Raw genomic sequence first — 23,881 nt, 5'->3', positions numbered from 1 at the left:
AAGGAGTGGATGGAGCAAAGGTCTATGCAATGCCTAGAGAATGTGTCTTCTATATAACCTTTTTGTTTGAGCCACAAATTCCAAGGCTTGCATTTTGTGGGGCTGCTTTAAATGGCAAATCAAGTAATAGAGTAATGAACCAAGTTTTACAGCTGTGGATCTACCGAATCCTTTTTACCTGGAATGACTCTTGAAATGGCTTAAGTGCTCGGTGTATTTTCCCAATTATCGGCGATTAGCAGATTGAAGATGTCATACAAATTGGTCCCGAAGTTATAGATCACCCGTGGATAGATAGTGCTAACTGAGACAAGCCCATTTCCTTTTCAAGAAGGCATGAATGAATAGTTTATTAATGAGATCCAGTCCAATCAATGTAACCAGCATTGAGGGGTGGTCCATATATCCTGGTCCACGTAATGGCAGAGTTCCACTTCCTTGTTTGAGTCAAAGGCTGATTTTTATCTGCTTAACTAGTGCAAATGCATTGATACTAGCGTAGACCGTCTCCTCTCTTTTGCAATCCTTCAATTCCGTTCTTTTGATAGAGGGCTTGTAATAAAAGTGCCTCAAGTAATGTTACCAGGAACCAGATTCATGGCTTGTAACTGTTTTGTGGAATTCAAATTATTGTGCGTACTTTTGTCGGGGACTCGGGTCATGTTTCGCACTATTGAAAGATCGAGGCGTAAACAGGTGGAGAACTAGTTTGCCACTGCCTTTTGGCCCCCATTCTAACCGACGTACTATGTAAGGAGAAATTTCAACCTCCTACTCCACTATATCGTAACAGTGGGGGAGTTCCATATCTGGTTTGAGTTAATGTTGATCAGCTTTACTCCCCAAGTGCTGCACATGGAGTGATACTCGCCTAAACCACTGCCTCATTTTACAATCATCTAATATCTATTCTTTTGGAAGAGTGCGAAAATAGCGATATTACTTTCCAGAGAAGAGGGTCTGTAATGACGAAGTCGACATATGAAGAGGCCTGTGCGGGGATGTAGTCATCGCTCGCACTGGTTTTGTAGACTCGAGCTGTTGTTCGTACTTTTGCGAAGGATTCGAGTCATGGCTCGCAAAATTGACTTTCCAAAGCAAATCCCGAGTGCTTGAACGAGTGTTTGACTGCTCTATCAGTGACTGTTGGTTATCTTGATCCCCGGTCTAAAGGATGTACAGAAGGGAAATCCATATTCTCTACTCCACTATCCACATCGTGGGGGAGCACCGATTCTGATTTTTATTAATCTCGATTAGCTTTACTAGTGCGACTACAGTGACAATCGATCCCCTAGATCCTCTCATCTTTTTACGATCGTCCAATGTCCGTTCCTTTAGAAGAGTGCTAAGAGAGCTAAATCGGTTTCCGAAGAAGAGAAGAGGTATTGCATGTCCCGATCAGGCTCTATACGTTCCAAGGTTACAATTCATACTTGACTGATCCTTCGTGCGGGATTTATTTGTCATTGGTAGCGGATTTTAAATTAAAATAAACTGGATTCAGAATCAACTCCAAAAATCTATTCACTAAAACCCTCTTCTACACCTAACTTTGAAGACTCACTTCTGAGCCATTGCTTTTTATAATGTCTTTTGAAAAGTCATTTCTTGACGACAAGCGTTATGTCAGGGGTTACGAGTTTCAATGGACCGAGAACCATTTGACGGCAGAGCAGCTCATGCCATTAAGACGGCAAGCCGATGACCTTGCACTAGCTGTTGTCGAGAGACTGCTGGCCATCATAGCAGCTCAGAAACCAGAGAAGGGCGGGGTGAACAGACCAGACCTGTACACAGTCCTGAAGGAAAACTATGCAAATGATAGCATTCTGCGTCAATTCTGGGAGGAAACCCACTGTGTCCCTGACTGGGTGGACTGGGAAGAGATTGAAAAGGGTCAGGTCTTCCTCTATCGATATCTGGCACCAAATATCACCGGCATTGTGCTTCAAGGCTGCTTAGGAGAAAATGCCGTATGTTTCATCCTCCAATGATATTTCTTTGTGCACATTATCTTAACAGCAATATAGACAACGGCAGGAACAGCAGAGGTCTTCATCAGGACTGGAGGCTTCAACGTGCCTGTTTTGCCCAAGCGATTCCTTGAAACATTCCAGTGGCAGATCCAGGCTACTCAGTCGTTGCAGTCAGTTCAACCTGGTGGCGACGGCCATATCTCCACCATTCGCGTGAGACTTTTGCATGCGATGGTGCGCCATCGGATTCTGAAAATCGTGGAAAAGAATTCGGAATACTACGATTTCGAAAAATACGGTACTCCCATTAATCTTCTGGATTGTATGCACGCTATTTGCGTCTTCTCTTGCAATACACCGTTCGTCCAATTACCCAAGATGGGGATAAAACCCGATCCACAAATGTTAAAGGGATACCTGGCCTTATACCGCTATATCGCCTATCTTTTAGGTACCCCGGCAGAGTACTTTGCGACTGTTGAGCAGGCCAAGGCTACTATGGAAAGCATCATGCTCAGTGAGCCTGGCCCCACGGCATCTTCCAAAGTCCTTACTGAAAACTTCATCGAGATGATCCGCGATTTCCCGGGTATCAACATATCCAGGTCTTTGATTGAAACCGGTGTTCGAAAGATGAATGATGATCAGATGGCGGATGAATTGGGACTTTCGAAACCGGGTTACTTCTTCCAGGCTCTTTTTCGAGGATACTGTGGCATTCTTGTCGTCATTTGTCAACTGCAACATTGGTTTCCATCTTTTGATAGATTTATGACCAACGTGAGTATATCCCATCGATAGACACCCACGGATATACGGCTAATGCTACTTCCACAAAGATTTCAAAGCAATTCCTCATAGATACGGTTTTGGGGTCTTCTATGCTCAAGGGAGGGTCCAAGTATGAATTCAAACACGTCCCTAGCCTGAAGAAACGGACGAACCGCCAGTTTCGAGAGACTGGAAATGCTGGGATGTTTAGACCCGTGGAGACTCTCAGCTGCGTTTCATTCCTCATCCAGGTTCTCCTTCACGTAGTCCCCCTTCTTGTGATGGGCAAGATTTTGAGTGGGGCCATTCAAACGGTATATACGGCGAACTAGAGCGAGGCACGTGCTGTTAATAACACGTTATCTCGGTCTACGCATTTATATGCTTAAGAAGAGTGCATAATCACATCTGTTGTGCATCCAGCCTGGAATGATTTATTGGGGTATTGTGAAAACCATCCGATTGGCTACTAAATGAGGGATTTTTAAATGGTACTCATGCCCCGACTGTATTTCTTCTGGCAGCACACGTCATTGAATTTGTAGTATAGAGTTCACTTGCGTATATCAGCACTTACCTAGGTAGTACAAGGTTGAGATTGTTTACCTAGTCACTCTAGGCTATCCTATCATTATAGCATAAGAATGTTGGGGATTTTTTTAGATTCTTTAGTTTCGTTATAGCACCTAAATGGATGAATTATGATTTCAAATTCAGTGGCTTCCTCGACTCATTGGATTCCTCGACTCATTGGATTCCTCGACTCATTGGCTTCCTCCCATAAACAGCGACCCTTATCATGTCAAAAACGGTTCAAACCTCACGTTCAGGTGATCACTTACTCTTTAACATAAGCATGTAAATCCTTGTCTCGCATGTGCTTCTTAACCGCTGCCTGAAATATTCGTGACGGATCTTCACCCCATCCGAATACCTGAGTCAATAGTCTCAGCCCATATGCCTCCACTGCTTGATTAGCGTGGACAGCTTGGTATTTGCCCAGTTCCTTGAGGTGCGGATCCCGGGGCCACGGAGAATATGGCAGAATATATGTAGATTGCTGCACATCCTCAAAGCCCGCCTCAACAAGCCAGTCATGCAGCTTATAGTAGACGTTCATGTCACGTCCCAATTTTTTCCCCGCAGAATCGAGAAACTGCATGTACTGGAATAACGGTGAATCCGCTGTTAGAGATCCATCATCACTCCAGGCCCATACAGCACTTTCCTGGACCTCGAAGTAGCCGCCTGGCTTGAGGTGCTGATAAATGGTTCGAATAAATTTTGGCCAGTCGGCAACGCATCTGAGCACAATTAGTTTTTTATCACGTATATAATCCCGATAATCATCAAATGTACCCTGCTAGTAGTCGCACATGGATAAAATCAAAGCTGTTTGGCTTATAAAGCCACTCCTCTTCGAAGTTCTCAACAATGAATTCAACATTCGGTAAAGTCCATTCTGGTTGGATCGGGCTGAGATCGGTACCGATGACATGTGCCTGTGGAAATTTCCTTTTTTTTTCAATTTAAGTCAATACAGTTCTTAGAAGCGATAATGGGGGGTTATATAGTTCCTGAAAGTGATAAAAGGTTATAAGAAACGTACTCCGCTATATCGAGAGCCCATATACCTGTTCCTGTCCCAAGATCAAGAATCCTTTGAGGGTTTTTCACGGGAGCATTGTGAAGTTCTCCTTTCATCATCATAAGCCATCTGGCAGAATGATTGTCAGAGTCGTAGATACGTGTATCTAGGGTCAGAATGTGGCTTACAGGTGATGCGCCTGGTTTTGATTAGCTTCTAAATTTATGACACATTAAGGCAAGACACGTACCAAATCCATTCGATCCTGTTCCTCTTCATCGTTTGGCATCCTATTTTGTCAGTCTTCTTGCTTCATGGGTTTCTTGTTTAGGTTTAGATACATATAGAGTCCCTATGTAGAGTTAGCTGGCTTGAACGTCTTACCACCCGAGGCGGCCCTACCGAACGGTTACTAGCATAACGACGGCCATTTTCGTATTCATATTGAAGAACACTTGAAGACAGTGATGTGTTATCAGTGAAATCCTCATCGAATTCACTTTCTGCGCTCTACATTTATTGAAATTTTAGACGGGTTGATCAAGCAGAGAATCAAAGGCAATACCTCAATTTCATCGACTGCAATTTGCTGTTCATTATTTGCATTTTGTTCCTCATCACCCGGGACCGTGAGAGGTTGCTCTGCTGCGGGACCTGCTCCCGATTCTGACGCCATTGATCGTGGCAAATTGAAGTGATGAAATCGCAGGTTTTGGTTATCGACTTGTTAGGCAATATGCAGGAAGTAGATGGATCGCACACTAGAAGCTTCTCCTGGTGATAGAAAAGAAGGAAAAGAGAAAAAAGGTTGGGTGATGGAACGAACTGTTTAAAAAGTTGTAATAATCATCGACCCGACAGCATGGTTGTCCGCATAAGATAGCCGGCCCGTGCGATTGATTGTAGTTCAGTGCGTGGTGGTAGCCATTCGGGGACGTGTCGGGATATGTGGTCAACGACTAAAAGGCGCCGAGTGACGCCGAAAAGGGCTGCTGATACCTAGAGAAGCACTTGATTGAGCTGAAGATAAAATCTGATCCTATTCATTAACTCTTATGTGGGGATTGAAATTTTGATAATAACTACTCCGTACTACAAGCTTAAAAGTCACCGCGACAAACTGTGTCCTGAACTGTTTTAGCTGGAGCCTTATTGATCGAGACTCTAATAATAAGCTTTGATCAGGGTCGGCCCGCTCACCGCCTGATCGGAAAATAATGGCGCTTATGGCGTGTGGAAATAGTAGACCTGGAATGTGCAAAGAGTACTGTACATCTAGAGTTCGAAGTTTAATATATGACATGATATTATTTTCATTTTTCTTTGGAACACATCAACTTCCATTCACTCCGTGAAGGTCTTCTATTTCATATCCAAAGTTCAGTAATATGACCTATCGATTAAAACCCACTTAATGCAGGTTTCCATGCGCTAGCAATTCAACCGGATTGGTTACCAGAAGCTCGGGTCTTCAGCAACAAATCTCACCAACTGCGGCTCGCCTAAAATGAACATCTTGATTCCCGACCATCCCATAAGTTGGTGTCGACAGCTGATCTATCATCCAGCCTGGAGAAGAAAGGGCTACATGGGTAACTGGGAAGTAGAAGAAAAATTCATGATCCGTATTCTGAGAGGGATGGAGGAAAGAGAGTATGCAGTCCATGAGAAATATGCCGTGGAACTAAGCCAAAACAGGAAAAGGAGCGCTGTACATGGGCATGTGACCCCGGAGCTTACTCTAACAGTACCGGTGTAATCTGTAGCAAGTTTCACTCGTGTCCAATCTTGGAAGGATTCGATCCTTGCATGCGTGGAGAATAACTTCGCATAATTATACATACGTAATTGTGTCATTTATCTCGGTTCCAGGCTTCCCAACTGACGGCTACTTTTTATTGGGAGATAGATACGTGCGTCTTCACCGTGGGTCTGATGATGAGTTAGTTTCCAAACCCGGTTTCGTTTCAAAGGATTGGACTGGTCTTGAAAGCTATAAGCATGCAACATGACGTGTCTTTATGGGAAGGAAAGGCCGCATGATTGAAGGCGCCTTTTCAAGTTTCAACGTATACGGCTCATTTCGGAAACTTTGACCCCATATTGGGATGCCACCATACGACATCTGGAAGAAGGGTGCATTGAAGCAAATTTGATACTATCTACGAGTGAAATGGTAAGCATTTTGGGAAAATAATCATTACATTTTACTGCGAGCAGGAATTTCCTCGTCAGAACTAAGTTAAATTTTGTATTACAAGTGTTGTAGACGTTATAATTGTACGAGACGTACTATCGGAGGAGAGGAAGGTGAGAAAAGCATTTAGATGGAAGCATATGTATGAGGGGAAAGCTATCTGCACATGTGGAGAGAAATAAGTGGGGATAAGCTCCTGGGGTTACGCGAGCACTAACAATGATCAATAAATCAATAAGTGATGAAAACATCACCTAGTCTGCACTAGACTCCCCCAAAATCGCCCCATCGTTAGCACAAAGCCTTTTCAACAGTTCACCGAGCCACCTGAAGTCATCCAGCTCTAAGTATATCTGCCCGCTAAGCCGGATCCACAAAGCCGAGTCATACACAAAGAGAGCGACCGCCACAGAATGATCGGTGATGATATGTTCTTGCAAACGAGGTGCAAGTTTCTTAGCTTGCGAAATACTCAGAACAGGCCATTGCACTGCCTCTGTCGCACCTGCTTCAGAATCCTCGATCAAGAATGGGAGACGCACATTGGCGAATGCGCAGTCCCGCATTCTGCAAGGACTTGTTTTATCCGTACCCGGCTCACCCAGAACATCCGTCCCAAGGATTTGGGCGACAATATTTCCTCCTTCGAAAGCCATCTTGCGGATGTACTTCAAAATACCCTCCTCACCTCCAGGAAGATGGGCCCGGAATTCCAGAGCAGCTGGGATAGTCAAATGAGGTGTGTCATCGGTGATTGCAGTACTTTGAAACATGATTTCAAAAGTTGATTTGCTCCCAGGTTGAGCTGACATTGATGATGATTCGTCTTTTTGCTCCTTAGAAATCAAGACGTGCGACGTCGGGATTGTGGTGCGAATCAGGTGTTGGTTGCGGCGGGCGACATAGAAAACGGAACAACCCCTAGGATTGTACAGCCACCTAGATCGACTGTTAATATTTCCTTGGAACATATGGGGGCACATGTTCTTACTTGTGGGTAATGCTGGTGAAGAAATCCGGGTTCAATTTGCCAAGATCGAAAGAGATCTGGCCAACTCCATGCGCAGCATCGATGCAGCTGAGAATTTTATGCTCGCGACAAACTTCAGTCAATCTCTCGAAAGGCATTCTTACGCCAGGCATACTGGAAATGGTGTCGAAAAGGGCAATTCGGACATTGAAACCCTCCTCAGTAGCCTGCTGGATTGTCTGCACAAACTTTGCGACAATGTCATCATGACTCATTGAAGACGAGCACTCTATGTTCCTAGCCTTCAGTGGGGTGGTCTCCGTAACGGACTGTACTGTTTTACCACAACCATCGAAGATAGTAGAGAAATGGATGATCATGTCATTTGGACCGAAGACAAGATTCCGAAGCACCGTGTTAACGGCAACAGTTGCACTTTTCACGAATACGACTTCGCTTGTTGGAACGTTCAGATAGGTGGCCATTGCGTTTCGAGATATATCCAGCAGCTTGGGATATTGATAACGAATAAACCAGTCCGGTCTAGCTTCTACTTGATCTTGAAACTTGCGGAGCTCGGCTCGAATCACTGCGGGGTATGTGCCATATGAACCTACTGGATATTAGTGATACCGAAAGAAGAATGGGAGATCTAGGCTAACCATGATTGAAGTTTTTCCAATCATTATCCTGAAGGAACTGGGTGAGCGTGGGATGCCCTAGGCTCTGCGGTGGGATTGCCATTATAGAATGAGGAAGGATATGAACTCAGGAAAATTTATTGATGAAACAATTTTACGGGAATTAGGAACTAGTTATAGACATGGCGCCAGCTAGGTGGATCCTAAGCCACTGCGATTGACTCATCTGAAGGGCGTAGGCGTATTGTGTGGATAAATAATTGACCGCATTTTACACGCTTTGAATGCATCGATGAATTTTTGAACCATTGGCCACATCATACTTAAATTGGAAATCGAGATACCAGGTAAAGTTGCATGGTTCGCACGCGATGACAAGTTACTAGTGGGTGCCCATTTTCAGGCATTTTCAGGCATGAATCTCGCTGCTGCTAAAGCAACCTCAAAACCGGCCGGCTAAAAGCGGCGCTCAAACCTGCCATCTTAACCAAGCACACGGAGTCCGACGGTGCACAAGGAAGAAAAAAGATGATTGATTCTTGAATAAAGACTTAATCGATTGGTATTAAGCAAGTCTGTAAGTGCTATTCACCTTCTACAGAGTGATGATTCCTTGGTACTCCCTTTCCATTCAGATCATTCGGATCTAATCCAGCTTCCGCAACAACGCGGTCCACCTTCCGCTGCTCAGTGAAGTTCCTGCAATCTTCACGGCCCTTTTCAACATCCACGAAACCAATTGCGATCATGGCACCCGTACAGACAGCAAAAAGAAAGGGGAAGCCCATCCAGTTGTTACGCGTATCATTGATAATAGCCTGAATCACGTTCGGACCGATGATCGAAGACTTAGATTGACTTGATTAGTGCTGGAGAAGGTTGACTGAAGGGTCGCCACTCACTGCTCGATTGGTGATCCCAAACAAGGCAAAAAACATGTTATCGTAGCCCCGAGGCATGAGTTCGCTAATCATCGTTTGGGCGTACTGGAGTTCCAGAGATTAGCAGATTTCTGGATAAAAGGAGTTTAATACACATACTGCATAGTAGGGCGCTTGGAACAAGCCAAAGACGACGTTGTAGAAGTAAAATTCCCACTAAAACCTGTCAGTACTGATATAACGACTTGGCTAACCAAGCATACCCTATTATGGTAGCCGATTCGGGTCGTCCATAGACCCAGCATGCCCCAGAATGGAATGAAGGCAGTGAAGAAATTGGTGATCATGAACATCGTCTTTGTTTTGAGCTTGAAGTACCGCTGGATGTACCAAAACCCAAACGTGGAACTGATGGAGCAAACGGCCTGTGTAATACCGAGATAGGTGATTTGCAGGAAGGAAAATGAGACGTAGTCATTTTGAATGATTGAGACAAGAGTTCCTGAAATGTGTGAGTGTAAGATTTTCAAAAGCGGCAGTCAAGATACCTGTCGTGTTCAGTCCGTCAGCTAGCAAGAAATAGGCCACAAAGTACAGAAAAGTCTGCGGGAGAGACCTGATCTCTCTCATTGCCAGCCAAATCTGTTTGAACCCAATTGTGGCATAGTTCGAGCCCTTAGGGACAGTGGGACCGGGGCGTTTCTGCTGAAATAAGAACCACCAGATTCCGAGAATCACCCAATCTGTTCAAGTGGTCAGATAGTAGACTGCTGTGCAATAAATCGTCTTACATGAATTTGTGAGACATAGTGCCAGGTTGTTTGAGAACTGGTTATTCTGCATCGGAAGAAGAACGCTCAAATTCAGGACTAATGTGAGGAGGTATCCAATATTGCTGTGTGCAGTCGAGATGTTACTGTATCGACTTTGTCAGCCGCTTGAAGTTAGAACAATCAGATGATTGGTACCTGATATGATTTCTTTCCAAAGACTCGATCGCATCGTATTCATGCTGCTCAATCTTGCCTTCTCGCAGTTCATCTCGCGCCTTTCGTACGTGCGGCATGTACCGCGCAAGTCTAGGAAAGACAGCGGCATAAAATACCAGAGTCGCACCATAGGCGATATATGCAACAACATACATGGCCATGGCTGCGGGCCATTGACTAGGGTGTCGGATAGCAAGCATGCCGTATTGTAGTGCCCAGGCCACAACAGTCAAAACAAGAAGCAGCCATCTTCCGAATGAGCCGTAATCTGCAGCACTACCTAGCCAGACAAAGATCACTGTCATGAAGGCAAAACAGAGACCATTGGCAATCAGGATCACCGAGGATGTAGATCGCGTGCCGCCTGCCCAGGGCACCACACACGCGGAGGAATCGGTGCAAGGCTGAGGCGGGTTTGTATCGGGAATGTATCCGGCATTTGTCAAGGCCCATTGGAATCTGTCAAGTCAGCTTCACAAGGACAGGTATTTCTGTGCAGGCAGGAATAACCTACAATGCTTGACTGTAGGAGCCCGGACCCACGCCATTATCACCTGGATTGAAGACGATCGATCAGTCTTTGTTCTGAATGGATCTGAGACTGCAGTATACCATTATAATAGAGGTAGTACGACCACAGCTCCTTCCGACTGGTGGTGGGTTGATCAAAGGCATCTTCATCGACGCCAAATAAGCGTTCATATTCCCGTTGAGTATCACGGGGTGTAACAGCCACTTCGGCAGTGGCGTGTTTGAATACTTGCGGGCCAGCAACACTTTCGTTCTCTTGATCCGTGTTCGCCATGGTTAAGGCGGACAGATCGGAAGGGAGGAAAAGAGTTTCATCCCCGATATTTCTCCTTTGATCTACCCCGCATTCTCCATGAGAGTGTACCCGGTTCTTATCTAATTATCTTATCTTCATCACTGATGTGACTGTGGGGTGTTGCATCGTGATGTATCCATGTCTGTTGCTAGCTACTGTGCCTTTCGTCTTTTCTCGTAACGTTGCGATGAAATAATTACCTTCGGGAAATTGCTAACGTATTTAGGTATGATCATCAACCTTCTAACCCCAAAAGTCAATATGAAGTGCATTTGTCGTGGTCAGGGGAATTGCTGGGTTTGTTGCTGTCGTGCCTATCGGGACTAGCTAGACTTAATATACTTAATATTACGGAGTAGATGAACCGCATCTTTCTTCCTTCCTTCTCATCTCTCTATCCCGCCGCATCTTTCTTCCTTCCTTCTCATCTCTCTATCCCGCCATTATACAGACTTTTCATTGTTCTCCTCTATCTTCTCTTTCAAAGCATTGCATTTCTCTTCACATGAGCGCTTCCGAATAAGCTACCCACGTCTGTGGTCGACTGGTCGTACTCGTGGCGCTACTTTCCGCCAGAGTGGAGCCAGCAAAGGGCGGGCACTATCTTGACCCCCGCGCGACCGTTGACTATTCACCACTTTAATTCAAAACTCGGCACTATGAGCTCAACAGACCTCCAAAAGCAGGTCGGCCAGCTATTTGCGGTCGGGTTCCATGGCTACACGCCTAGCCCGGAGATCAAAAAACTGATTCATGAATACCATGTCGGAGGCATTGTGCTTTTCTCTCGCAACTTTCAAGATGCCGCTCAACTCCAAGCCTTGACGTTGGCGCTGCAAATCGAAGCGAGAATGGCTGGACACGAGCGACCATTGCTCATTGGAATTGACCAAGAGAATGGTGTTGTTACTCGGATTTCTCCTCCGATCGCAACTCAAATCCCGGGGCCAATGGCTCTTGGGGCCACTGGTGATCCAGAAATGGCCTACCAGGCAGGCAAAGCCACGGGTGAGACCCTAGGAATTTTTGGTATCAACATGAATTACGCTCCAGTCTGCGACATCAACTCGGAGCCCTTGAATCCAGTGGTTGGAGTCCGTAGTCCCGGCGATGATCCAGAATTTGTGGGCAGGTTTGCTTGTGCCGCAGCGCGTGGTCTTCGAGAGATGAATATCGTTCCTAGTGCGAAGCACTTCCCCGGCCATGGCGATACTGCTACCGACTCACACTATGGGTTGCCAGTCATCTTGAAGACACGAGACCAGCTCGAGCGATGTGAATTGATTCCATTCCGAAGGGCGGTTGCGGAAGGCATTGAGACAGTGATGACTGCCCACATCTCCCTGCCAAACATCGATGAGAAGCTTCCAGCGACGCTGTCGCCAAATGCACTCGCCATCCTTCGTAAGGACATGGCCTATGATGGAATGATTATCACAGACTGTCTTGAAATGGATGGAATCCGCGCCACTATCGGCACCGAACAGGGCTCAATTCTTGCGCTTAAAGCTGGAAGCGATAGCATCATGCTTTGCCATACTTTCGAAGTGCAAGTTGCGTCTATTAAGAGAGTCTGTGAAGCAGTCCAGTCTGGAACACTCGGATCATCCCGCTTCGAAGAGGCATGCCGCCATGTTGCCCATGTAAAAGACAAGTTCTTGAAATGGAACACCGCCTTGCGTCTAAATCATCTGGAAGAACTTGATGCACTTAACAAGAGGACTCCCAGTGTTTTCAAAGAGGCTTACGAAAAATCGGTCACTGTTGTTCGTGATACCAATAATACCCTGCCTCTGAAAACAGCTGGAAATATTGTGTTTCTTTTCCCTGGAAGTATAATCCCAATGGGAGGCGCTGTAGATGGTGAGGGATTGGGCCGACAAGGGTCATACGAAGTTTCCCCATACCTTCATGCGCTTCGAGCCTACAACTCTTCCATTACGGAAATTAAGTACAAGGATACAGGGCTAACACCTGATCAATGGAACCTTGTCAAGGGTGCCGATTCGGTTATTTTTGTTTCCATAAATGGACGGGAAACGCCATATCAAGAAGCGCTTGGTCGTGAACTTCCTCAGCATGCTCGATCACTCGTTGCTATTGCTGCTTGCAGTCCATATGATTTTCTTGAAGTCCCTGAACTTCAGACATATATCACGACGTATGAGCCGACGGTCGAGGCATTCACTGTCGCTGCAAGTATTGTTTTCGGTCGGATGACCGCAAAGGGATCTCTTCCTATAGGCACAGGTGCTCCAAAAATAAATGTGGCAGTCGAACCCTTCAGTATAGAAACTGACGTGAATGAGGTGGTCTCAAAATGGAATGAAATATTTCCGACCTACGCTTTACCTGCAGATGGCCTCCGAACATTGATTACTCAAGCGAACGGGCATCACTTTGTGGCCCGGTGCGGGTCAGAGTTGGTAGGATTCTGCCTTGCGTACCTCGGCCCACCCTCTACTGTTCACATAGCAGTTCTGGGTGTCGCTCCAAAGCACCAAGGTCAAGGCATCGGCACATCCCTATTACGGGAGACTCGTTCATACTTCCGCACCAAGTTTGGCATCCAAAGCCTAAAGCTTGGCAGCTCGTTCCCTCGCTTTTGGCCCGGAATTCCTCGCGAACTTCCAGAGTCGGTTCAAAGCTTCTTCATTCACCGTGGCTTCCGACTCAGCCCACCGGGTAAAAGATCAGTGGACCTGTACCAGGATATTCGCAATTTCCAGTCCCCAGAGAAGTATATTAATCGTGCCCGAGATCGTGGCTTCCGCTTCGCTGCTCTGCAGCCCGATGAGTATTTAGCTTGCTTGGATGGTCAGAGGAGGAACTTTTCAGACAAAGCGGTACGTAGATCCTCTCCACTCAATGTTCACAAGCTAATTTTGCATACAGGGGTGGGTTGAAGCGTATGTCATGCTAGATCCCGAGAAATTTCCGTCATGCGTGATGGTTGCCTTCGATTCCCAAAATCAGCAAGTTGGATGGACATTAATGCTGCCTCCGTGCCCGGAGTTAAACGAAGGCTGGGCATTTCCCCAGATTTGCGGCCCAAAAACCGGTCTGATCGGGTGTGTCGGAGTAGATGCCGATCACCGAAAATCTGGTATTGGCCTGGCGCTAATCTGCCATGCGATTGAGAATATGAAGGAGCGAGGCATTGAAGGGGTCTTTGTAGACTGGGTAGCTCTTGATGGATGGTATGAGCAGGTGGGCTTTAAGACCTGGAGGAGTTATCGACCCGGTGAGATTTGAGAGTACTGCATTCAAGGTTCCTTGATGAGAAATTCTACATGCGAAATGACTCGTGACTGGCTATATTCGATATACCCTATCATAGCAATACAACTCATCCAACTCAATGCTGATCAGAGTTGTTCATCGCATCAATCTTCGCCCGAGCATTCTTAAAAAATTCATTCCGATCCGCATCCGTACGACCAGTATCCGGAATATTTGCCCCCTTGACCACCGCATCCCTCTTCCCAATCTCATTCACCCACTTCTCCACAGCTGGGAACTCTGCAAGATCAATCTCAAGCGCAGTAGGAGCACTGCGAACCCACGAATAATTCGCGATATCCGCAACAGTATACTTACTACCTGCCAGGTAGGGACTCTCCTGCAACCGAGACTCAAGAACAGAAATCAGACGCTTCGTCTCGTCGATGTAACGCTTGATCCCATAGTCTGAGCGTACGCCAGCAAAGAGGCGGAAGTGGTTCGCTTGGCCTGTACAGAGATCAACAAGGTTTCTCTCAAAACTCCAAAGGGAAGATTGTAAATACCTTGCATGGGTCCAAGACCGCCCATTTGGAACATGAGCCAGGATAGCTGCTCGATGTGCTCTGGTGTTCCCGGCGCATAGCTTATCTTGCGATCAGTGTCATATTTGTCAGCTAGGTAAAGCATGATCGAGCCACTTTCAAAGACACGCTGCGAGTTGTCTGTGATTGCAGGAATCCGGCCATTGGGGTTGATCTTGAGGAACCAGCTACATGTATTATTGTGTTAGAAATTGTACCGGGAATAGGGATTATGGGATGGTCTCAGTACTCCTCTTTTTGGATGTTAGTGCTTATGTCAATCGGCACAGTCTTGTAGGGTAGACCGAGCTCTTCCAGGGTAATGGAGGCCTTGATGCCGTTTGGTGTAGGCCAGCTGTATAGCGTGATGTTGGACATGGTGGTGGATATTGAAAATGGGCAGAAGGTTGATGTGAATTGAGGGAGTCGAGATGCAGCTCTCAGAGAGTTGAAAGCTGTGCGGGGTAGGAGGGGTAGCATTATGACGTGGTAACTAATTTGAGTACGTGAAGATTGGTTCTCGAGCTTAAATGGAGGGAGTACCGTGTCACTAATTGACCCTTTTTAGCTCATTGCTCATTTGTCAGCATGGCGGAGCTGATGTCATTCGCGGCTACTTGGGTCGAATTGATAAGAGATTCACGGCTGTGGCGACAGATATGCTATAGTTTATTTGGCAGTAGGACTGACATGTGTGATCAGACTAAGGGGTATTATAACGGTTTCTAAAATTCAGACCTGCCATCACAATATCGAGCATGAACTTGTTTAAGCTGTTTGATGTTTGTGTTGTTTGTCTCGTTGATACCCCCAGCCGGAGTTCCATTACGGAGCACATCCCTTAACTACTAACTATCACTTTCTTCTGTCGCATCATTGATTGTGACTTCTGTCATGGTGATGGCTTTTAGCAGACTGGATTGGTGATCCCTGCATGTGTAATAGTCACACGCTCCTCACGTTATGGGACAAATTGACCCCCAGGTTCTAATTCCCGGACCCCGATTATCCCAAATTTCCCTGTAAAGAAGCGCCTCGATCTTGCTCAACTCGTCAATGTCCTTATGAACGGGGATAAAGAATTCTCGATGTGTTGTGTTCCGATCATATTCTCTTCCCGAACTTAGTATATCGCTTTACTGTCAGCCTAGTCCGTCATGATTTATCAAGAGGCTCGACTAGTGAATAGCATGCCTTGGAAGTCAACAGGACTTGATCTTGTGCAAATTCCAAGCAAAGAAAATTACCGAACTGGCTATCTGCAAATAGGGATCGCTCTGTTGAACGGTGCCAGCGGCATTGCGCCTCAAATGCCATTCTATGCACCATTCAACCCACAATTCCGGGGTGAAATCCCAAGTCTGGCGATCAAACTTGGCTCTGAGCTGACCTGGGAATATCCTAGGGTATTGTTCTAATTTATTTCCGCCTCTGTAAAGATATCAATGGACCTGGTACATGGTCATTTAAGGTATTTCTTTCATATCTTCAGGCAACCTTGGTCATATCACATACACCTTCGGATGACCATGAAGCTCTATTGACTTACCTCATATTTGAAGTATGAAATAAAATACATTTTTAGCTACAGTATACTCTGAAAGTGAATCAAGCGTATACATAGATTAAAAAACTGCGTCAGAAAACAAGAAAGTTTTATATTGCAGCTCAGTAGCTCAGTCGGAGCCATAGCTATGTTCCTGCATTTAGGTCAGGGCGTGCAGGAGTAATTGGGGGGAGGAGGGGAGGAGCAATTGCCATTGGGAATGGTCAAAATGATAACTTGGACATTTGATTCACATCCTTCCGTGTACTTGATGATATCCGGAGAGTGTGGAATCACACATTCCGATGGACCGACAAGCACTTTACGCCTGAGAATCTGCTGCCACTCAGACAGCAGGCTGACGATCTCGCAGTGACTGCGGTGGAACGACTTCAGACTATCGCCACAAGAGAGAGACGAAGCAATGCTAGGGCATGCATTGGTCAATTCGACATGTATGCCGTTCTGAAAGAACATCATGAGGAGGATAGCGTATTGCAACGCCTATGGGAAGAGTTAAACTCAATTCCCGACTGGGTTGATTGGACTCAAATTGAGCGCGGTCAAGAGTTTTTCTATCGGTATTTGGTACCAAATCTCACCGGGCTTGCACTACAAGGGGTTTTGGGAGGCACCGCAGTAATACATCTCTGTATTGATTCGATACCCGAAAGATTGCTGACTATTCAAGACAATTGCAGGTGGAACCGAAATTTTCGTGCGGACTGGAGGGTTCTCCCTTCGGGTCATGCCAAGGCGATTCCTCGAAAATTTTCTATGGCTTTCACAAGTTGCGATGGACCTGAAATCTATCCAGCCGGGTGGAGCAGGCCATACTTCGACAGTGCGTGTTCGACTGTTGCATGCCACAGTAAGCCGCCGCATCCTGAAGCTCATGAATCAAAACCCGACGTACTTTGATGAAGTCGAGTATAGGGCGCCAGTCAATTTGAGAGATGTCATTCACGCAACAGCGATCTTCTGCTGCATGCCCTTGTTTCGCCAACTCCCTAAGATCGGTATCCAGCCCCGCCCAAATGAGACGAAAGACTTCCTTGCATTGTTCCGATACATTGCCTATGTTATGGCTACCCCGAATTCGTATTTCGATGGAGTTGAACAGTCCAAAGCGACAATGAAGAGTATCATGGCATGTGAGCCTGAGCCAACCGAGGCGTCCAAATCTATTGGAGCCAATTTCCTCACTGCGGTCCAGGATTACCCGGGTATCAATGTGTCCAGATCGATGACCGAGATAGGTTGTCGTACCTTGAGTGGTGATGAGCTAACAGATAAAATGGGAATTTCTCGACCAGATATCTTTTTCTGTGCTTCGTTCAGGGGCTGGTGTCAACTCCTCGTGGTAGTTACGTCCCTTCAGCGGTGCATCCCAGCTTTTGACCGAATGATGATCAAGGTGAGTCACCTATTTCAAATTTCAAGCAAATAATTGAGTGGATGGTTAACGCTATGTGCGAAAGAAATCCAAATAATTAGTACTTGTCAACGTGTTCGGGGCGTCGATGTTGATATTGGCTTTGTCGTCTTTTTGGTGAAATTCCTTATCTGCTCCATTATCCTCGGCGTTCTGGGGAAATACTTAGCTCAATGCAGGATTTCCTGGATCTAACCTTACAGGCAGTAAGTTTTCCCCATGTTTATATGTCCATAGCATTTACTTATAGTATTTCTGCCTGGAATAGTACTTCTTGATTCTCGACCATCCCATCACATGGTTTCGACAGCTGATCTGTCGTTTAGGGCAAGAGGTAGCCGGGAACCAGGAGAAAAATGGGCAACCTCTCGATTTCCGATTGGTTTTCACATAGTCGTTATGAGAGTATCTTTGCACCTAGACATTACTTACCAAGCGTGGGAGCTGGTTTAGAAATAGCGTTTGTAAACGTGAAGGTGTGAGTTTGTGGATATATGAGTTTAGGGCAGGAAAGATTACATTAAAGAATCTCCTCCTCATCTTTCTCATCTTACCAGCTCCCCACAGCTCACAGTTCGATCTCCCTTTAAGACTGTGATCATCCCTCCCGTTCACTCTCGTATTAATTCGTCCACCAAGTCACCCATCCCCTCGAAGCTGTAACCCATCGAATCCTCAAACCATCGTCGAAACCGCAGATCGATTAACCATCGATATGTCCCGCGCATATAGTTATGAAAATGCCAATTCCTTCTTCGATGCCTTCATCTTCGCCATAACAGGCTCGACCTTTCTGCTGCATAGCACTGTGTCAGGCTGTGGAGCTATTGCGATGTTTTTCATGAGACCGATCAATGGCGCAGGAATCGGCACCGTCGACACAATTCTACATTACACATTCATTCTTCATCTCACCATGAGTGCTTTATTCGGATACGCCGGTTTTAATATTTTGATATACTCCGTGCTGGTGACCATTCTAACAGCAGGGATGTTCAGCAAGTTGCTATAGCGCTATGAAATGAGGCTCGAGATTGAGATTGGGGACTCGGATTGAGGAATATTTGCAAAAGTCCATTCTTCCTTTCATTTTCATACATACCTTGCTTCAAACGAGCGACCTTATACCTATAACTGCGTAATTATGATATCCACTGCCCTTACTCTTAGTAATTCCAGAACCAAATATCCTCGTAGGTTGAAATTTAACTCGACATTGAACAGGTCAGAAAGTAATGTATACAAATGAAATTTTACTGCATCCAAATCTCTCCCTCGTTCGTCAGGATTTCATGCGGAGATTTTTAAAAATCCTTGATCAACAAGTATCACAAACGCCTTTCATGAGTCCACAAAACAGCCAGACGAGAAGAAGCAAATACTATAAAACTTCCGATCCATCGCATCAAGAAAGGCATCAGCATATAGTAGGAACTGGTTGGATTCTCCGATCGAGCTTGGTCCATCTGAACAAAGAACTTTCGAATTTGCCGCAAGAGATCGTCTTTCAATTCGGCGGAATTTTTCCCTAACTCGGGAAGTTCATCACTTGGTGCAAACTTCCTAATCTTGGCAAGCATCTCGGTGATCTACTTGGTGGAACGTGGTCTATTGGTGGTCCTCAGCCATCCGATCCCTTGGAAGGTATTCTGAGGACCGGTCAAGGTCTTTCCTACTCTCACAATAACTACGAGGGCGATGGCTCAATTGGACGAAACGATGCTTATACCAACCACGGTGATGCCCATTCGCTCAACATATCCAAATTCGAAGCCGTCTATGCTGTCGGTGGCGATGACTTGTCTGAGAACGGGTACGACCAACGCTATACTATCGACAAGTTCCGTGCTCGATATGCAGAGGTGCAGGCAGATTCCATCGCCACCAACCCGTACTACTTCACTGGCGCTTTCTCGACAATTGTGGTTGTGCCTGCGGCGTATAACTTTGTCATTAACTTCATGTCGAACTTTTCGGCAGAGGAGCCGACAGGATACCTGGTACATCCTACTCTTCTTTTCAACCTAAGGGACTATCTAACAGCTACTAGGACGGCTTCACCTTCAAACAGTTCTTCGGTGTATCTGGCTCCCCTGGTTCCTTCGTTTGGAACAAAGGACAAGAAATTATTCCTAACAATTGGTACCGCCGCCCCTCCACCGCGCCCTACAGCCTTGACGATGTCGTGTTGGACGTCGGCATCGGATATCTTGCGTACCCGGACACTTTGAAGATTGGGGGAAATACTGGCTCGGTAAACTCTTTTACAGGTGTCGAGGTTTCAGATCTCACTGGTGGCGTCCTGGACGCCGGAAACTTGTTTGAGGGTGATAATTTTGCGTGCTTCGTCTTTAGTCTTTTGCAGCAAGGAATTCCGGATTTCCTTAAGGGCCCTCTGGCGGATATTTTCAATGCGACCTCGTTCTTGGATCCTTTCTTGGCTCCAATCCTGGGGAAGCTTGAATGTCCGGAGCTTGGACAGTATGATCAGAGTCTGTTCAACCATTTCCCTGGTTACACCTACAGCCCAACTGGGCCGGATACCAACTACTAGGCGATCTGCTTTCATTTTGGAGTCCAAGCATGTACTCTCTGTGGCCCGAGTCAAAGGGAGGACATAGGCTTTGAAGCGATATTGGTTAAACAGCACTTGAGATATTGATACTTGCGGCTTTGATTTAAAATACATTTTATTACTTGTGGACCTTGGAATCCATGGAAACCTATGTCGTTTTTGGAATCATAACTCTATACTTCCGCGATAACATGTTTTGACGCATAGATATGCTCTTTTGAAGCCATATATTTGCGCAGAGGCAAAATTGGGAAAGCTATTTCAGTTCCAAAAATGCAGTAATACCTGTTTTGCTGTCAGTGATAAGCGCATATCCGTTTCAAGCGGGCCCTGGGGCAACGCGGCTGATCCATGGTAAAGGAACAGCTGATGTGGGTACAGTGAAGAATGACGATGGCAAGTTAAGTCATGAAAGTGGTATAATGATAAGGTCAGATAAACCTCTAATGTCCAGTAATAAATCAAGTAGGAAATAAGTCACGCAGCAAATAGTCATAGGGTTTGAATAGTCACGCTCATGACGACTAATAAGGTGTATCACGTGGGGGTTCGAGATGTTTTGGTCCACTTCCGCCCCTCACCCTCTTCTTCTGCCCAAGAGCATTCCGCTACGTAACTTGCTTTGTCTTGATCCCCATGGGTGACCTCGTGATTTTCTGAGCTTCTTGATCTTATCTTCCAATATCTTCGAGGCAAGGAGCCTTTCTCGTGGTCGTCCCCTGGTTCTCATTTTTCCTGCGTCCCCACAAAAGCTGCACTCGACCAGCCTCCGTATACCAGCAGCAACGGTGGGGTTCGGACCCAGTGGGCTGCTGGGTGCTCCTATAACAATCTAAAATACACTGTCCTGACCGCCTCTTTTAAACCTCCCTCACTCCATCGCGGGACTCCAAAAAGGGCAAAAAAAAAACCCGCAATTTCTACTATTTGTGTTTCCCCGCCGGCGTCAGATTCAAACTTTCCTGCCGATTCCCGCTCAAGGAATCAACTCCCTACGTGTTGACGGAGGAGCTCCCCTTTCCCCTTTTAACAACTGCTTCGAATTCTCTTCCTCCACTCAACACCTCTGTAAGGCACCGTCATGCCTTGCTTTAAAGGTCTCGCCGTGAGTATTCATACTCCGGATGGCGCGATCCCTGAATACTCTATCCAGCGACAGTCGCGCGCTTCCCGCATAGGCTGCTTCATCCCGGTTCCTCCGCCTAAAGTCCCTGACTCCAAGAACGGCAAACCCGAGCAATCAACATTCGCCATTTCCATCACCCTCCTCAATCCTGGCCAGGATGTCCCCTACTCTACCCCTAAACCGACCCCCGAATGCCCCACTCCGAAGCCAAAGGTTGTTGGCGGCCTACCGGGCCAAACAAACGAGGCCGGTTCTGTCGCACCATATCAGGCATTGACGAATGGACCGAATGAGACCGTGGCGGCGTACATCTACTTTGATGGTAGACAGAAGGAAGAGGTGGCCACATTGCTTCGAAGGGGTGAAGAGACATGGGTGAACTCGCGGTGGGTCAGTGTTCCGGATTCCGAAGGCGGGGGCATCGCTGAACGCGAGTTCCTGTTTCGTGAAGTTGGTCTGGAGCGCTGGCTCAATGGGTTGGACCTGGAGGGCAAGGATGCCGCTGCCAAGATCGAGCGGCGGCGACAGAAAATGGAGAAACGTCGGGCAAAGCGCTTGGAAGAAGGTCAAAGTGCAATGGAGATGGAAGCCAATGCTTCGTCGAAGCACAAAAATATCATGCGCTATGGAGGTGACGACAAGGCGCCGCTGGAGAATGTCTCTGATGATGACCTGTCGGATTCCGATGATGATGACCCGATCCCGGAGACTACAGGTCAAATCAAGGTGGCTCTGTTTCGTGTCCTGGCCTCGGGAGAAATCAAACGGGGTGAATATTCTCCGCAATTCGATGCCCACGACGATGATGAAGAGGGAGGTCAGGAAGGTGGGAATGGAGATGCCGATATTGACCACACCACCAGTTTCGCAAAGCCCAAGACTCTCGATCCGAAAAGCATTAGTACACAAACTGTTACTGGCATTGACCCTACTGACAAGCCATATGCTACATTCACCTTCATGTATCGTGGAGAGCGTGCGTCGAACTCCCTCATTCCACCCAGAGAATTGAAACACTAACTTTATATAAAAAAACATAGGCCAATTGCAGAAGATGGGTATCCTGAAGGACCCCAAAGCGCAAGAAACCCCGGCAGCAAAGCGGAAATCATTACAAGCGGACTTTGCCAGTATTGGTCCTCTGAAGCCCGGTGGAACAGTAGGATTCCTCAATTTCCGGGACCACGAATCCACAACGAAGGGCAAGAAGGGGGAAGATGAAATGGACAGCGATGACGATGACACCGATAATCCAATCCTGAGCAAGGCCGATGAAGAAGAGACTAAAGATGACAATCAATTCTTATCCCCCGATGATATCAAACGCCAGGGAGAGCTGGAAGAAGGTGTCCGCAAGATTCGGGTAGGTGAAAGCTCCTGCATTTTCTTTTTCCAAATCTAACAAAGCCACAGTTGAAACGCCAGCACTCTGCCGAGCCGTTTAGCGCAAGTGGAGACAACAACTCTACTGGCACCCCAGCTTCTGGAACTCCTCCCCCGGCTACTGAGCGCTCAATCACCCCGCCCAAGACGATTGCGGATGCTATCGCTGGTCCCTCTGAACCTTCCCAGTCTACGGCTGAGCCACCTGCTGGGTTCCTGGGGAGCCCTCTGAAGAAGCAACGAGCCAGCGTGTCCACAGCTGACGAGAATGCTTTGCGGCGTCGCATTGCAGAGTCATCTGGTCGCATTAACGAAGTCCTCGGCGGTGGCATGAATGATACCAACTCTAGCGCAGGGTCATTTGGTGATCAAAATACGGCCGCGGGGTCGAACGCAGCCGATGAGGATGAGGAACTGTGAGTTTGGCGCAGTGGTACTTCTTATGGTGGAGTCCAGGGAATCCAGGCTTTGAAACGATAGAATTTTTTGGTTGGAGCCATATGTTCGCATCCGCTGTTGGGTAATTCCATGCCCTCTTTCAACTTTTTACGCCGTCATGTCCAGATCAACTACAGGAAGCATTCGGAAAGGGCATACATTAGCTGTGTCGCTTATAGGCGGCTTGTTTATAAATTTGTAACTAGGAAGTGTTCAAAATCATATGCACGTTCCAGGTTCCTTGAGCAGACTTGATGCAGTAAAAGTACGGTTCAATCAAGTAATTCATTTTGAAGACGTGGGTATGTTCCTGATCGGGTTAGACAGTGCACAAGGGATATTATACAGTCACTTCCTAAATTGATACCGTCACTCCCTAATCACCTAATTAGGAAAAATCAAAAATGTCAAAAGTTCCACCTGTACATCGGAATACATCGGCAGAATATTTTTCTGCCTTTTTTATTGCCACCCATAACTACTTTGTTTACAACCCTTATTATTATTACCCCTACCTCCGCGGAGACACCCCCTGCACAGGCTTACATATTAGCGAATTCTGGCTAGCATACTAAACAACCACCTAAATCAACGCTTGAAAGCTGTTACTTGACGTTATTTGAACGCTTTTCACGACATCTGAGTCCACCTCGCTACCCTCCGAGTTCCCCGCAGTTCCCCGCATAAACTCTCGAGTCCCTTATGCTGACAATTTGACCTCCATGCAGAC

General features: G+C 46.5%; 8 protein-coding genes across 8 annotated transcripts; 4 read left to right on the top strand and 4 right to left on the bottom strand.

Moving 5' to 3' along the window:
• Positions 1-1,589: 1,589 nt before the first annotated feature.
• Positions 1,590-3,082, top strand: N7520_008118 (oxygenase MpaB family protein; the record flags this gene model as incomplete). The annotated part of the gene is made up of 3 exons (XM_057142052.1): positions 1,590-1,976; positions 2,034-2,759; positions 2,819-3,082. The coding sequence occupies 3 exons, from the start codon at positions 1,590-1,592 to the stop codon at positions 3,080-3,082; spliced, it is 1,377 nt and encodes a 458-aa protein (XP_056996058.1).
• A 506-nt stretch (positions 3,083-3,588) lies between these two features.
• On the bottom strand, positions 3,589-5,014 carry N7520_008117 (class I SAM-dependent methyltransferase; the record flags this gene model as incomplete). The annotated part of the gene is made up of 8 exons (XM_057142051.1): positions 3,589-4,054; positions 4,110-4,265; positions 4,360-4,467; positions 4,527-4,537; positions 4,589-4,628; positions 4,680-4,690; positions 4,741-4,848; positions 4,904-5,014. The coding sequence occupies 8 exons, from the start codon at positions 5,012-5,014 to the stop codon at positions 3,589-3,591; spliced, it is 1,011 nt and encodes a 336-aa protein (XP_056996057.1).
• A 1,775-nt stretch (positions 5,015-6,789) lies between these two features.
• On the bottom strand, positions 6,790-8,249 carry N7520_008116 (uncharacterized protein; the record flags this gene model as incomplete). Its single annotated transcript, XM_057142050.1, has 3 exons — positions 6,790-7,474; positions 7,527-8,118; positions 8,168-8,249. 3 exons carry the CDS (start codon positions 8,247-8,249, stop codon positions 6,790-6,792), a joined length of 1,359 nt encoding a protein of 452 aa, XP_056996056.1.
• A 481-nt stretch (positions 8,250-8,730) lies between these two features.
• N7520_008115 (uncharacterized protein) lies at positions 8,731-10,821 on the bottom strand (the record flags this gene model as incomplete). The annotated part of the gene is made up of 9 exons (XM_057142049.1): positions 8,731-8,994; positions 9,049-9,132; positions 9,187-9,243; positions 9,291-9,529; positions 9,576-9,770; positions 9,819-9,943; positions 9,996-10,475; positions 10,531-10,570; positions 10,629-10,821. The coding sequence occupies 9 exons, from the start codon at positions 10,819-10,821 to the stop codon at positions 8,731-8,733; spliced, it is 1,677 nt and encodes a 558-aa protein (XP_056996055.1).
• Positions 10,822-11,501: 680 nt separating this feature from the next.
• N7520_008114 (uncharacterized protein) lies at positions 11,502-14,097 on the top strand (the record flags this gene model as incomplete). The annotated part of the gene is made up of 2 exons (XM_057142048.1): positions 11,502-13,688; positions 13,738-14,097. The coding sequence occupies 2 exons, from the start codon at positions 11,502-11,504 to the stop codon at positions 14,095-14,097; spliced, it is 2,547 nt and encodes an 848-aa protein (XP_056996054.1).
• A 103-nt stretch (positions 14,098-14,200) lies between these two features.
• On the bottom strand, positions 14,201-15,026 carry N7520_008113 (glutathione S-transferase family protein; the record flags this gene model as incomplete). The annotated part of the gene is made up of 3 exons (XM_057142047.1): positions 14,201-14,574; positions 14,631-14,836; positions 14,899-15,026. 3 exons carry the CDS (start codon positions 15,024-15,026, stop codon positions 14,201-14,203), a joined length of 708 nt encoding a protein of 235 aa, XP_056996053.1.
• Positions 15,027-16,647: 1,621 nt separating this feature from the next.
• Positions 16,648-20,183, top strand: N7520_008112 (uncharacterized protein; the record flags this gene model as incomplete). The annotated part of the gene is made up of 4 exons (XM_057142046.1): positions 16,648-16,833; positions 16,886-17,611; positions 19,207-19,629; positions 19,680-20,183. 4 exons carry the CDS (start codon positions 16,648-16,650, stop codon positions 20,181-20,183), a joined length of 1,839 nt encoding a protein of 612 aa, XP_056996052.1.
• Positions 20,184-21,285: 1,102 nt separating this feature from the next.
• N7520_008111 (uncharacterized protein) lies at positions 21,286-23,133 on the top strand (the record flags this gene model as incomplete). The annotated part of the gene is made up of 3 exons (XM_057142045.1): positions 21,286-22,306; positions 22,371-22,693; positions 22,744-23,133. 3 exons carry the CDS (start codon positions 21,286-21,288, stop codon positions 23,131-23,133), a joined length of 1,734 nt encoding a protein of 577 aa, XP_056996051.1.
• Between the last annotated feature and the right edge of the window lie 748 nt (positions 23,134-23,881).

The sequence above is a fragment of the Penicillium odoratum genome (assembly GCF_028828045.1).
Source record: "Penicillium odoratum strain IBT 22623 chromosome Unknown utg000005l_segment0_segment0, whole genome shotgun sequence".
NCBI lineage: Eukaryota > Fungi > Ascomycota > Eurotiomycetes > Eurotiales > Aspergillaceae > Penicillium > Penicillium odoratum.
This window is presented reverse-complemented; position numbering and strand designations above follow the sequence as displayed.